This window comes from Hermetia illucens, chromosome 3 (genome assembly GCF_905115235.1).
Source record: "Hermetia illucens chromosome 3, iHerIll2.2.curated.20191125, whole genome shotgun sequence".
Taxonomy (NCBI): domain Eukaryota; kingdom Metazoa; phylum Arthropoda; class Insecta; order Diptera; family Stratiomyidae; genus Hermetia; species Hermetia illucens.
The window spans coordinates 77,335,081-77,349,609 of NC_051851.1; the positions used below are offsets into that span (position 1 = coordinate 77,335,081).

The 14,529-nt window shown below is 39.3% G+C and overlaps 1 protein-coding gene across 1 annotated transcript in view; it reads left to right on the forward strand.

The window, feature by feature from the left end:
- LOC119652527 (TBC1 domain family member 5) overlaps window positions 1–12,371 on the forward strand; it is a 29,354-nt gene extending 16,983 nt beyond the window's left edge. The window contains exons 11-12 of the mRNA XM_038056728.1: window positions 11,035–11,388; window positions 11,448–12,371. Of these exons, the coding sequence (XP_037912656.1) occupies window positions 11,035–11,388; window positions 11,448–12,167 (1,074 nt within the window). The 3' untranslated portion in view covers window positions 12,168–12,371. The remainder of the gene's footprint in view (window positions 1–11,034; window positions 11,389–11,447) is intronic.
- The last annotated feature ends 2,158 nt before the right edge of the window (window positions 12,372–14,529 follow it).

Sequence of the window (14,529 nt, forward strand, 5' to 3'; positions counted from 1 at the left end):
TGGTAATGTTTCGGACGCTTGGGTTCGTATCCTCTCATGGGCAACTTAAATTGTCCCATTCCAAGTAAGTTCAGCCAGTGTAGTTCTCTCAGCTGTTCCTCTTCGCCATGAACTAATTTCTGACTCTACAAAATGGCTCTAGTCTGTGTAGTGACGTTCCTGCTCCTTTCTTGGCCAACTCGGCGCTGCTTCATTGCCTTCTAACCCAATGGGGCCTGGAAATCAGAACATCCAGACTTTATTGGCCAAACCAAGCGTGTTCAGTCTGCTAAGACATTTCCATACTAGTTTGGAATTCACTTGATTAGACCTAAGGTCCTTAATAGCCGCTTGGATGTCGGTTAGAATAGTTCTGCCCACTGCTGTAACTTTCGAGGTTAAAGGAGGCACATCTATCTATGGCCATTGGTAGAAAATATGTTCTCTTTAGACCAATAACTCCGCTGCTGTGTACCAGGTAATCAGTTGTTTGTTAAATCTGCGCTCTCCCAGTTTGCCTTGTTACTCCAACGTATTTTAAACTTCTTATGGAAATCAAGCCTCGTTGTCATGTCATCCCTTGGTGTCAATAATTCGGGATACCCCAAAAACAGGACATCAATCTTTTTACGATTTAGCCAGTTCCCCGCTTCGCTAATACTACCGGGTATTCTGAAGAGCGTAATGCTGACCACATTGCCTCCTACAGCGTTCTGCAGTGTACCGTTACGGTCTTGAATGAAGTGCTCTAACACACTTCAAAGCCCTGATCCAATATGGATTGTTATGCCAACGATTATTATTATTCTGAAAATCGTCCTCCCTGTCTGCATCTATATGTGCAGATGAAAAGGAGTCAATCCTGGAAGGGCCCCTGGTGATATCGTTTAGCATCTTCTTCTTCTTGAGCCTTTGTCCCGTTCCCAACGGGATCATTGCCCCACTTATACACACAGTCATCACACCCTTGTAGCTTTCTGACATACATTTTCAATATTTGCTTTCCAGATCTAGTGTGATTTCCACTGTTACTTGTTCGACGGTTATTGGTTTCACCTCGTAGTAAATGGTACTAAATTGGCTTTGACTTTGATTTACGCGCAGCCCCGCCTCCTTCACCTTCCTAGTGATTCGCAGTTTAGTTTGAATTTTGCCACATCTTCATATTTGCCCCTACAGATTAGAACAATGTCATCAGCATAACCCTAGACCTGTATTCCAGTGTTTGTTAGCTCTTCTGGGAATTAATTAACTGCTATACTCGACATTAACAGTGATAATACTCCACCCCCTGGCCAACCTTAAGTAATTTTCATAACGATAAGCCACTGTTGCCGCCATGCCCTTGATACCCCAAAGCTATACCGTGCCTTATCACTCTTAAGGGGTCATCCCGTTTGTCGGATCCGAGGAATCGATTTGTTTTGCATCAATTTCATCTATATAAAATGTAGAATATATGGCGACAGAGTGACTTTTTGATGTTCGGAGTCATTCGGAAATTACAGTGTTAAACAGGCAAAATGTCACATGCAAAGTCTATGTTGATCGCCGTAATAAAGCGCGTATTTACTGGTCCGAGTGATATTCGAATGGCTTCGTTAAAATCATAAGAATTGAAGCCAAAGCTTTACTTGTGCTTCTTCAAGGTTTATAGACTAGGTTTAGCAGATTAATGGTCAGTTAAGATTTTATGGTTAAAAAGTGCATTCTATTTTTTAATCGCGTTTTTCTCAAAACTGCATGTTAAAAATCTATTGCCACCATAGCCCAAAATCTATCCAGCGAAATTCTCTGAAATTTTCATGATTTATTCAGAACATATTTCTACGGTCCGCACACTAGGATGATTGCGATTCGTTCGGTAGTTTTTTTTTATTCATAAAAGAAGCCTTGAAAAAACACCAAAATTTACAAAAAAAAAGTTTAGCAAGTCACCAAAAATTTAGTTTTCAATATTTTTTAATAATTCTAGTTTGCCGATTGTGAAGTCCGCACGTTAAAATGCCGTTTACATTTTTTCTTTAAGATGATCAGAGCGTCCCCTAGCACGGCAACAGAAAAACACCTTTTTTTGGAGATGGGTGTATAAATTGCTCCGTATTTCAATAAGGAACTATGGGATCGGGCTGAAAAAAATACTATGCACGCTCAAGACATTAATAAATCTATGGTGAAAAATTCATATTTGTGTCTTTATCCAGTTCTTCACAAAAAAATTCTAAAAAAAGCGAAAAACGGCCTTCACACTGGATGACCCCTTAAGAGAAATCCTAAGATGATTTGAATGATGGAGTAGTGCTGGGAAAATAACATCTACTTCAGTGATTTAAAGGTTCTTACTGCCTATTTTACTCTAGTTTCTGAGCATAGCTCTTTTGCTAGTTTCCGATTCAACCTTTTCCCCTCTTGTTCGTTATTGGGTTGTCAGCAAAATTATTGTTGCCTTCCGTCGTAGGATAGGACTCTAGCAGTAGAACAGAAGCAGATGTATCCTATCCTCCTCATTCTCGATAAATGTCCCATCTTCCCTCTGCCTATAGCTTTTTATAACCTGTGGTTTGTTCGATTCCTTCACAGAATTCCTTTTGCTTCTCTGATTTCGTTGCTATACGTCGTCGGTGCACTTTTGTACCTCTGCCAGTCGCCGGTTTGTTTCACACGATTGGAAAGTTGTTGGACCTCAATTCTCCTTCTGTCTATATACTTGCTCTTGATGACTTGACTGTCTTAATCGAACAACTGGCCGGAGGTTTTTCAGTCCTATTTCGCTTCTGATGTCATCGCCTAGCTGTAGGTGACCTATGTTGTCACTCAGGTGTCTTATTGTTCTGTCTACTTCCAAGTTATCTCTTGAATTAGTGTTATCCTTAAAACGTGTCCTCACAATTACTGCATCCTTTGTGTGGTGAAGGTTTACCTGGGCTATTTTAGTCCTGGTTATTGGTTCTGTTAATGCTTGAAGTTGTTCTCCAATGTGGGAGTACCATCCTCTGACATGGCACTTTGTTACGTTTCGCTGGCCTACTTAAGCCCTAAAAGGTCTAGGTGTATGTGGTCCAGCTCCTCCTTCCCTGCTTGGTTCTGCCCTTTCAACCTCTATTTCCTCCGAGATTCCTTCAAGAATCTCGGAAGACTTTTCACCCGCTGTGCCCTTCGAAGTTTCTTTGATTTCTCCCTGTGCACGTGTACAGGTATGTGGCCAAATCTGTAATTGATGAGGTAGCTCGGCATCCTATACCCTCCAAGGATCGGTTATCTACCCTGATCGTGAGGAATTTTCCTTTGCCTTCCTCCTTACTTCTAAAAACTCTCCATAATCGCGTGTGCAGACCCATGTTTTGAGTAATGGGGACACATGGGAGCTTCCCAATTGCGGTGACTTTGGGAAGGTAGTCTCCAGCCCATGCTGACAACTCCGTCCCATTCCAGGCTTCTTTTTGAGCAGGAATCTTTGTTGTTTACAGTTTTCTCAGTAGACCACGTTGACCTTGACTCCCAATCTCCAAACTCCCCTCCTATCCCAGCTTCTTCCTCCTAGAGTCACATGACTCTCTGCTATGGACAGGCGCCTGGTGGACCAATTTATGTGCGGGACGGGGTTCTGCTTTATTATTTTTTGAACACTCATTTGATTCCCACGAATATGGGAGTTAGGAGGTCCGCCATACCATTGAAACTGTAACACAGTAAAGTCAAACTGTGAGTTATCCCCGATTGCAAACTATCCAATGGGCACGGTTCGCATAACTCTCTGGTTTCGGGAAAGTGTTTTCCGACTTCCCAGTCTATATCCGCGGCTTTTTGTTAATAGTAGAGCCTCCTTGTACAATGTGTGGCTATCACCACACACTAACGCGCTTGGTAGGCGAGAAGCTTCCCTAGATGAACTCACAAAGCTATATTCCGAATCAGGAATTACTCAAATTTATTTTTATTTTGAGAACCTTAAAAATCATCATCTGTATAGATGCTCCCATGACGAGAACGAGTGGAAAATGGCGGAAAGCGCTTTCTTGTTAAACATCGACAAAGTCGTGGCGGAGCAGTTGAATCAAGAGTATAAGTGTCTCCGGCATTAGATATTATTGTAACTTCATCAGAGAAGCTTATTTATTAATACACGATCAAATATCTTTCTTAGATTGGAGAATGTTTGTGTGAATCGCTAGTTTAAAAAAGAAAAAAGTTCAATCTCTACAAATTAGAGGGATATACCGCGATCCAAGGTAAATTTTTGAGGCGAAAACTTTTATTGAAAAGGTTCAACTATGCATAGTGCTAACAAAGATGAACTCCAAATAATGACGTGGCACCATCGATTATTATTAATTGTTTAAATGAAAGTAAAATCCTAGTACTTATTTTTTACTGATGTTTTTCGTCCAAAAACGAATGTATTTTCAAGCTTTATATAAGGCCTACAAATAAGTTCTGTCGCTTTTTTTTTTAAATTTGAAGCTTTATTGTGAAAAATTGGTTATACATTCATTGTTCAAAGTATTGCCCATCGCTAGCCACAACTTTCTTCCATCTTTCAGGCAATTCATAGATACCATCGCGCCAAAAATTGGCCGGCTTGGCCGCTATCCACTCATCGAGCCATTTTTTGAGTTCGTCGAAATTGGAGAAGTGCTGGTCAGCCAGGCCATGCTGCATCGGCCGGAACAAATAGTAATCAGAAGGAGCAATGTCTGGAGAGTACGGCGGGTGGGGTAGGACTTCCCATTTCAACGTTTCTAGATATGTTTTAACGGGCTATGCAACAGCTCATAGTATACCACACCCAGCTGGTCCCACCATGAATATTCGCATCGATGGCCAACGATGATAAGGCATGGCCGGGGTATCCCTACGTTGCCCGACGCTTGGGATTATCGTAATGGATCTACTTTTCATCGCCAGTAACTATTCGATGCAGAAAACCCTTCCTTTCTTGTCGTTAGAGCGGTTGTTCGCAAGTGAAAAAACGGCGTTCGACGTCTCTTGGCTTCAGTTCATACGGAACCCAATTTCCGAACTTTCGGATCATTCCCATTGCTTTTAAACGGTGCGAAATGGCTTGCTAGGTGACTCCAAGTGTTTTTCCAAGTTCTTCTTGCGTTTGCGATGGATCTTGGTCGAGCAATGCCTCTAATTCTTCATCTTCAAAAATTGTTGGCCATCCGGCGCGCTCTTCAAAATTGCCACTTTTAAATCGTCCAAACCACCTCTGGCACGTTCGCTCAGATAGAGCATGGTCACCATAAACTTCCACCAAAATGCGATGACTTTCGGTTGCTTTTTTCTTCATATTGAAATGATGAAGTAGAACTCCCCGCAAAAACACATAATTTGGTACAAAATTGGCCATTTTCGATGATGAAAAAAGTATTGTTGTTTACAATTCAATTAAATAATTTATACTGACGTTTGTGCCTATTGACAGTGGCTTTCTGATGAATGTTTAGAAACGTGGATCAATGGAATAAAAAACAAGCTACGCCATCTATTGTGAAAACTGACAGAACTTATTTGTAGACCTTATATTATAACTGAAATAATAAAAACTTGTTTCTTTTTCGTTGGTGTGGATATTTATTCTTGCAAACAAGTTTCTTGTTAGCACTGATGAAGGGAACAACTGGTTCCCGAAATATCGGTTTTTGCAAGATAAATACCCACACCAACGAAAAAGAAACAACAAGTTTTTATTATTTCAGATAATTAATCGTTGGAAACACCGCATAATTTCACTCAGATTTATATTATATGTTTATATATGGTTTTGTCGAATTTTTTTGTATAGAAGAAAATGTGTAATTTCATAGATGTTATAAAGTAACCATTTCCATTTTTGCCGGTTTCGTCAATGTTTTGGGCGGAAACAGACGTGCTCACTCACTTTTTTTACCAAAAACTTTAACAAAAGTTATTAATTAATTAATTAAAAGTTGAATAATTTGTCGCATATCGTTTCGAAGTCATAACTGCACGGCATTGCTGATGGATGAAGTCAGCAAGCCAAACAATCAGATCCCGCCAACTCTTACTTATTGGCGGTGTATAGGTCAGTTGTTTTTGTGAAATTACGTTTCCTGATCTTTTTGTCAACGATTCTCCAGCGATGTTCGATGCCATTCAAGTCAGTGGTTTAAATGCTTGTCGGCCAGCCAACTATTCTTCATTCGTGTCGAAAGCTTCGGATTTAACAATCAAATCGTTGGCTAATTCGTCGCGAGAATGAGGTAGCATAGATTGCAATAATAAATTACAGTTTTTGGCTCTAGTTATTAAATCCACGGTCTTGAACATTGCGCCAACTGTATCACGAGAAAAACAAGACCGTACCACGATAGATCTGCCTCCATGTTTGACCGCCGACAATTGGAATTTGACCTCCTAACGTTTTTTAAAATATAATCGGACATGACAAACCTCCTTTGTTGAAAAGAACCACTTTTGATTAGTCGAATCATAAGGTACGACGGCCCAACATTTGACCTGATCTTTCGCGAATCAAAATCTTGCGTAACAGTTTTTTCTGATATGATTAGAGTGGGTTGGAAACCAATCAGTTTTGCATGCCTAAATATACAACAACATAATATAACGTAAATAAGACATCAAAAACAAATTGCATTGTGCACCGCCAAATATTTCTAGTCATACCTGTTGTAAGTTCCATGAGTTGTCGGTGTAATTTGCGACGTGAAAATGCCATTTTAAACGGATCTTTTTACATATTGCAGACAAGTAGACGGTCCTGAGCATCAGCTGATTTCCTCGAATGTCCGCTACTCTTCTTTCTTACAAGAAGGTTTGTGTTACAGAATCGGACTGCGGGATGCTAAATTCCATAACAACTACCCTCTGACAGGGGCCTTTTTGTACCACTTTGACGATAAAGGGCTTCAGCTCCTCGGGCAACTGTTTTCTAATAACACAATAAATCAACAATAAACCAAGAAATTGGAAAAATTACTTTGAGCACGTTTTTTTCCCCTAAATTTAACAAAAATGGCAATAGTGAAAATGGTTACTTTATGGCAACTTTTTTCAAAAATTTAAATTACACATCTAATTCTATATAAGATTCTACCCACCCTATCCCTAATCCCTAACCCCCACCATATTCTCTATTTCATATATAATATATAACATACAGTTTTTAATGGAAAATATCTTTGAGCATTTTTTTTTCCTGCACTGTATACCACATGTATAGATATGTCTCCTATTCATACCTATTACTAATGACACAGTCCTTTTCTCGCATTTGATTTTCAATAAGACTTTGCTACAGTTTCATTATTATTGCTCTTAATGATCAACGATCGAGAGAGTAACTCGAAAATCGCAAACTAGTACTTACTTGAGTAATAGTTGACGCCTTACGGTTACACGTAATGAATCGAAGGGCGTGACCGCTTGGTCTATCGTCCACACGTCTACCATTCACCTCCGAATCGCCAAAAGCATTTACTTCATGAAATCTTCAACAAGCTGTCTCCTTGCTCATATCAATAGTGATAATGTGTGCATGTTTGAACAATTATTGCTATTTTCTTTGAAGCATTTTGGATCCCACTAATCACACGCCCTTCAGAGGAAATTAACGAAGGACAACCACTTTGTGGGGTCATTTCTACACAATCAGTGTGTGTATTTCTTGAACAATCATCGTATGGTAGAAACCAAATTATACAGCCACCTTCTCTTAGCAACACTACATTGTTTTTGTTGTCTTGCCTGGTTTAATAATCGCACCCCAATTCCTTACATCTAATACTATTTCACTATCAGTGTCGGCTAGTCTATTTCCGTCAATTTTCCTCTTCAATATCCTCTTATGTGTTCGCGCTATGTATGATCAGTCCGCTGGGGTAAATATAAGTGTATCACGAACGAGGCTTCTGAATCATCGTAGATTTCATATAACTCCTTGTAACCAACTCACCATTCTGAGTAGGGCCTTCATTTCAAAAGGACCAACCAACCTCTCTATCTTAACCCAGTTCGAGTGGCAAATGGGTCAGTCAAAGAATTCTCGCATTTGAGCTATCATGCCAATCATTTTCGATTTTATGCGTTGAACTTATTTCATTAGGATGCGTAATTGTAGCATTAATTTGAACACTTCAGCATGATTAGTACTATCGTAACATTGTTTGAAATCTACAAATATTTGTTAAATATTAACATTATGTTCTTAATATTTCTCTGAAATGTTAAACAGAAATGATTTGTAGCAATCATTTTTTAAGCGTGAAGAATGCTTTGTAGGAAGCGCATAGCAGTGGGAGTTCTCTGTAGTTTTCGCGCTTACCAATTGGTCACCTTAATTGTGGATAGGAGAAATAATGTTTTCGCACCAAGTTTCTTATCGTTCCATTTCTGTTGGATTAGCTTGTGGCTAAACTTACCACACAACTCCCACCACAACCCAGAAATTCCAAAGGTATATTCTAAATACACATTGCTCTGTGTGATTTAAGAAGGCAATGTATTGTTAAATTTTTTGTTGCATTTCTGTTTGGCTTGTTGAAGAATACCCGTTTAAAATTTCAAATCTATATTTACTTTTATTTTCATTTTACAATAAGCGCGAACTTTATGTCTTTTTACAGCATTAGAATCTTTAAATGCGTTTTTCTCGAAACACTCGACGCTTCGAGTATAAAGGTTTTGCGTTCATCTTATCCGATGAACACTCTTTGCACGTTTTTCCATTACTCCATAGCTAAGAATACAAACTATTCCTTCATATATTGCTAAACTCCAAGATAAAATATGTACATACACATCAAAGACATAAATATTGTGCTCATCCTAAACAAAGAAACATTGCCTATTACCGCATCCTTATGCATATGTACGCATCCAAATCTCATCTAGAGCATCTACACATATTTACAATTTAGCCCGTGTTCAAAATCATATACAGATGTACGTAACATAAATGCCGCTAGTACTAGACCACTACACACATGTTCATCTTATTGTACCCTATCCGCAAACTTTATTAGCACATACACATATTTGCCTCTAGAAATTGAAAAACGATGAATAAGCAAAACTAAAATGTCCCCATGGAACCCGCCGTTCATATAAGTTCACTTTATATGGTGATGATGTCTTACACAATTTTAACCTTCTTTAACTTTGTTAATAATAGTTAAATTACATTCAAATTTTCAGGAATTGTGTCCTATTATCGTCCATATTGCTACCAAATTTTATACTTCTAGGATGAACTTAAGGGGGTTTTCGGGTAAATTTTCAAAAAAGGGCAATATTCTATTAATAACTTCGTTTGAGCAAATATCGGAAAGAAATGTATATCGAGGCCTAGATTTCGTATAAATGCACTAGATTTTTCGATTGAATAAGTTCTGTGAACAAGACCTATTTCACTTTTCGGGGCGCACATTTTAAATCATCACCCCCCGGTGTTCAGCCAATATCAAAAATTAGAAAGAAAAGAACTAATCGAGTCCTTTCATTTGATATTCCACATGACTACATTCTTTCCCTTAATCCCAAAACAACATGATGCCACTTGCTGCATATAAAGGGACACACAGACCGCATATTCTCACCAAATTTGATGACAATCGGTTCCGTTTCCGATTAAATCGGGTGTGACAGACAGATATTGAATCGATGTTAATACGGTTTTGTTTCACACAAAATCTTAAAAACGCGTAAACTGCATATTTTTTTCTAAATGGAGGTTCATACAATGGCTGCTACTCAAAACTATAAGAATTATTTTTGTATTTTATCTTCCGATTGATACATTTCGACGAGTACTGCTACAGCGCCGGACAAATATGGCCACCATTTTTGTTTTTTATTATATTTGGCCATTAAAATCTGAACTTTAAACCTTAATAAACAAACAGTCAAAACTGTAAGTTGATATCTTTGTCTTTTTTTTATGGCGATTAAAAAAAACACTCCGCCTGAGCGCTTTAATTGTAGGTCATCCCAATGAGGTTTTTGGTGGCGGTATCTATCTCTCTATCTCTATCCGCACTGGTCAAACGGGAAGAATAAAGATAGGAGAATACAACTTTGAGACCGTTGACAATTTCTCCTATCTAGAGTCGAAAATCACAACCGATAACAGCTACGATGATGAAATCCGCGCACGGTTGTTGTCACCCAACAGAGCCTATTTCAGCTTACAAAGACTGTTCCGCTCGAAACGTCTCACCATAGGGTCAAAGCTCTTACTGTACAAGACTATGTCCTCATGTATTCCTCGGTGACTTGGGCTTTTAGTAAGAAAAATTGCGAACTCTTGGCCGCGTTCAAGAGAAGAAACCTCCGAAGAATTTTTGGCCCCCTGCATGAGGATGGACAATTCCGTAGCTTTTATAACGACGAAATCTATGAGCGATATCATGACCGTCAGGTTGTGGATAAAATCGGGCTTAATAGGTTACGGTGGGCGGTTCACTTAATCAGTATGGATGAGGATGATCCAGCCCGGAAATTCTATAAGGGCAATATCTATGGTAGAAAAAGAAGACGAGGCAGACCCTACCTAAAATGGAGCGATGGCGTAGGCCAGGACGCCAAACAGCTTTTAGGGATATCGAATTGGTGGACCTCGGCGCGAAACCGGGATGTCTGGAGTTCCTTATTAAGGCAGGCCTAGACCGGATACCGGTTGTTGCGCCGTTGATGATGATGATGATCTATCTCTCGAACGACCGAGAATCAATTACACTGATGGAGCGTTAATGGCACACAAAGGATTCCTCCATTCAGGATTTCGGCGCTAGAAGCACCACGGGGAGGATGCATCTGATATATTTCTTCTGCTGTTGGACGAAGCCACACACCAAGCTATTTTTTATTCAATTTAAATAGAAATTTGCCATTCTGAAATGAAGTCCGTAGGGAAGCTAGGAATTACTACTTGACTGCGAATTATTGCACTATATTGAACTAGTTAACCAAAGTGAGATCTCCATAAAATAGGAGACCTTCAATCAACTATGCACCTCCAAAAAACGCATTCACAATAAAATCTGAAACTGACATATTGCCTTTCAATTTCAGAAATATGAACTTCCTCCTGGTGCCTTTGTTTACGTTACATCAAGACCTGATAACAAAACCTCATCCCAGCTTAATAAAAACCAAAATGCCGCAACTCTTCCCAGGCAATCGGCAAATTCAAAAGCAGTCTCGAAACATATAAATCAAAAACCTCAAGCAACATCTAGAAGCCGTGCGTCCTCATTGAATTCGAATAGTATCCAGTTATCGTCATCATCTGCTTCTACAGATAGTCAATTGCAAAGCAAACTTCGTGATTTACAGTATTCTGCAAGTAGCAATATTGAACATTTACCAACTAGTGGCGAAATACGTGAGAACGATATACGTATCGTGGACGGATACCGAGAGAATGTAAGTAGTTTTTTCGATATTTTCTAGCCAAGCGATGTGATCGTGAAAGAAATGAAAAGCGTTCGTCCCTACAGAGCCCCGAAGTGCTTCGTATGGAACTTCAACAAGCCCAGAAAATCCTATACGTGGGTCGATTACAATTGAAGAAATATGCAGAAATATTACGGCGGCATATCCCGCAAAGTCATTCCGAAGAGCTGAATCAAACTTTAGATGGAATCGAGGAATTGTGCTCATTTTTGGATGTTCGATTTTCCGTTCCTGATCCCCTTCGTGAACGTGTGGATCCAGCACATGAAGCCGATGAAGCGAACAATGCAAAAACAGAACACAAAACTCTGAAAGCTGCCGTTTCTAAAACCAGTGATCCACAACCTGTTCCGAAAACACAAAATTCAAAACGAATTCATCCAAGCGAGTCGCAATCAAAGAAAGAATTTGTGAAAAGTCTAGATGAGGGATCATCGTTCGAAATTCAAATAGGAGAAAACGGTCTACCATTAAAGAAATCAAACGTAAATCAACATAAAGACAGTAATGCCGAACTGAAACCCCTGTCAGGAGTGAGTCCAGAAGACGTTCCCAGTGTCTCCTCAAGCTCATCCGGAACACGGTATGAAATTCCTGACAATGGATTTATGAAGAAGTCGAAAAAAATCCTTGGTGCTCGAAAGGAAGTTGAATTGACATTGTTCCGACAAACAAACTGTGATGACAAAGAAGGTGTTCCAACTGCCGATCCAGTTGGAAGTCGCGAGAACGACGACGAAGACGAGTAGCTTGGTTAAGGAAAGTATTCATATTATTATTGCACTTTTAAATATTTTTTTTATAGAAAGAGGAGATTTTTACTCTTCTCTTAGTCTTTCTTTCTGTTTGGTGTCTCTGTAACGATATAATTGAGAGTTCCAAATATATATTATTTGAAACTTATTGAAAAATGCAAGTCTGGTTTTTGTGAATAAATTCCGAAAAAACATATACGTGTTGTATTTTATTATTGAAAACATGTGAAATGTTTATATTCCGCATAGAGATTAATTGCATCTTTTCAAAAATCTAATATATCAATAAGATGAATGATTGCAGCAACGAAAATACTATATCCAAATGTAATTTTTCCGCCAAGAAAGTTTTGCTCCTTAATTCTTCCTCAACTATTGTTTTATGACAACATTACTTGAACCTCGTTAGGGAAAGCACAAATTCCCTGTCATTGGCCTCTAAACAATTAGTTCACCTGTATCTATCCTGTACACCGCCGTAAGATCGCATTTACATAATATGACGTCACATAGTATAAGCAACACAGCGTAAGCCCGTGTTTTCAATTGCACATAGTGAAATGCCCCACCCAGCGTAAAAAATATAGAATAATACAACGTAAGAGTTTACCAGTGACGTTTTGCATTCAATTGACGTGACTTAACAAACCAGTCTCAACAAGATGGCAATATGTTTGCACTGGAATTAAAAACGTGCGAAACTGACCTATTTTCCTCACGTAACTGCACAGGGGCACGCCACTCTATTATCACAATTGTTAAGTTTCATTATGCGCATCGTAAATGCAACCCAATAGTAATACCTTACCATAGGTAGGCACTAATGCGTGCTTGGACTTTTCGAGTGACATGACCATCTCCTTTGTAATTTCCTCATATAATGTTTATAGAGCTAGAAAGAATGCGATATCCCACTAAAATGAGAGCCTAAATTTTGTTGCATTCAATCATAAACATAAGCAGTGTACGGTCGTTTGAACTTCTTCACGTCCTGCAGAGAAGTTAAAATGAAATATGTCCTGATGACATGAGAAAATAGGATTTTCGACAGAATATTGCCCTGTCGAACTCCATTTTGAACTTCAACTTCTACTAAAACATTGTCCCCTTACGCCATATGAGGCATTTCGCGTCGCCTTTGTTGACAGCTATGAGTTTACTCTCCTCAAGACAACCATACACAAGAGGTGAAACTGCGTAGGCAAGCCCTGAATTTTCACAGGACAGAAAATATGACTTCCGATGAACAGGGCTTTACAGTCAAGGCCGCAATTGCGTTCTGTATATCTTCATTGGTATTGGTTTCCATTTGTGAGATGGTATTATTGCACGAGGCTGCATTCGTTAAAGAAATTTTCGAATTAGATGCCAAAATCAATCGTAGAAAACAAGGATCTGAGTAATATCGCAATGGCACTTTATCAATTTCCTATTGGTTGTTTGCAAGAAGTCTGTATACAAGAAATTCCAATCCATCAAATGGATTTGCTTCTCCTCAAACCAGATAATTCATTTTTTGTCCGGCTTTTTCTTTCAAATCTCACTGGTGGCAGAGGGATTTGTTATCGTGATTGGATGTCGGATACCAGCCGACTCAGCTCTGAGTGAGTATCGGATAATCTAGAGTCAGCGCAATGCGCATTACCTCTTGCAGTCTACTGTAGTCCACCGTTACTGTCTTGAATGAAGTGCTCTAACTCACTTCAAGGCCCTAACCCGGTCTGGATTATTGTGCCAGCGACTATTATTATTTTTTCATTTCTGAATTGTCACATTTTCGATGCCGGATTTTACCTAATTCTAGGACTAAGTGTCAAACATTTAGGCCCGGACGATCCCACCTTAAAAGATGAAACTGGTGGTGGTGGCCGGTGTAGGTTAGTGGAAGAATCCGTCGAGTGTACTTCTGCATGGTTTGAACCAGACTGTGTGAGAGTCCCAGGACATCAAGGGAAGCCGTGACGGATTAAGGTACAATACCTGAAGCTGACAAACTACAAACTACAACCACTTTCTCGAGACACCAAATTCATTTGATTTCCTGGGTAAGTAGCTCATAGTTCACCTTCTTCACATATTTCCGTTCAATGTTGTTATTATGTGGAATAGCAATATCAATAATATACGCGGTGCGCGTCTTGTCAACTAGCACCACGTCAGGCTTGTTGTGGGGTATGTGGCGAGCAATTGAAACTTGCCGGTCCCAATACATGCTGCGAGCAGCACTATCAACATTACACCTTACACCTTACATACAGCTTTATGCCTGTTCGTATATTGCACCGACGCCGAACCACATATTCCGCACTGGTCTTCCTCCACCCGCTCTTTCATTATGAGCTTTTTATAAGCTCGG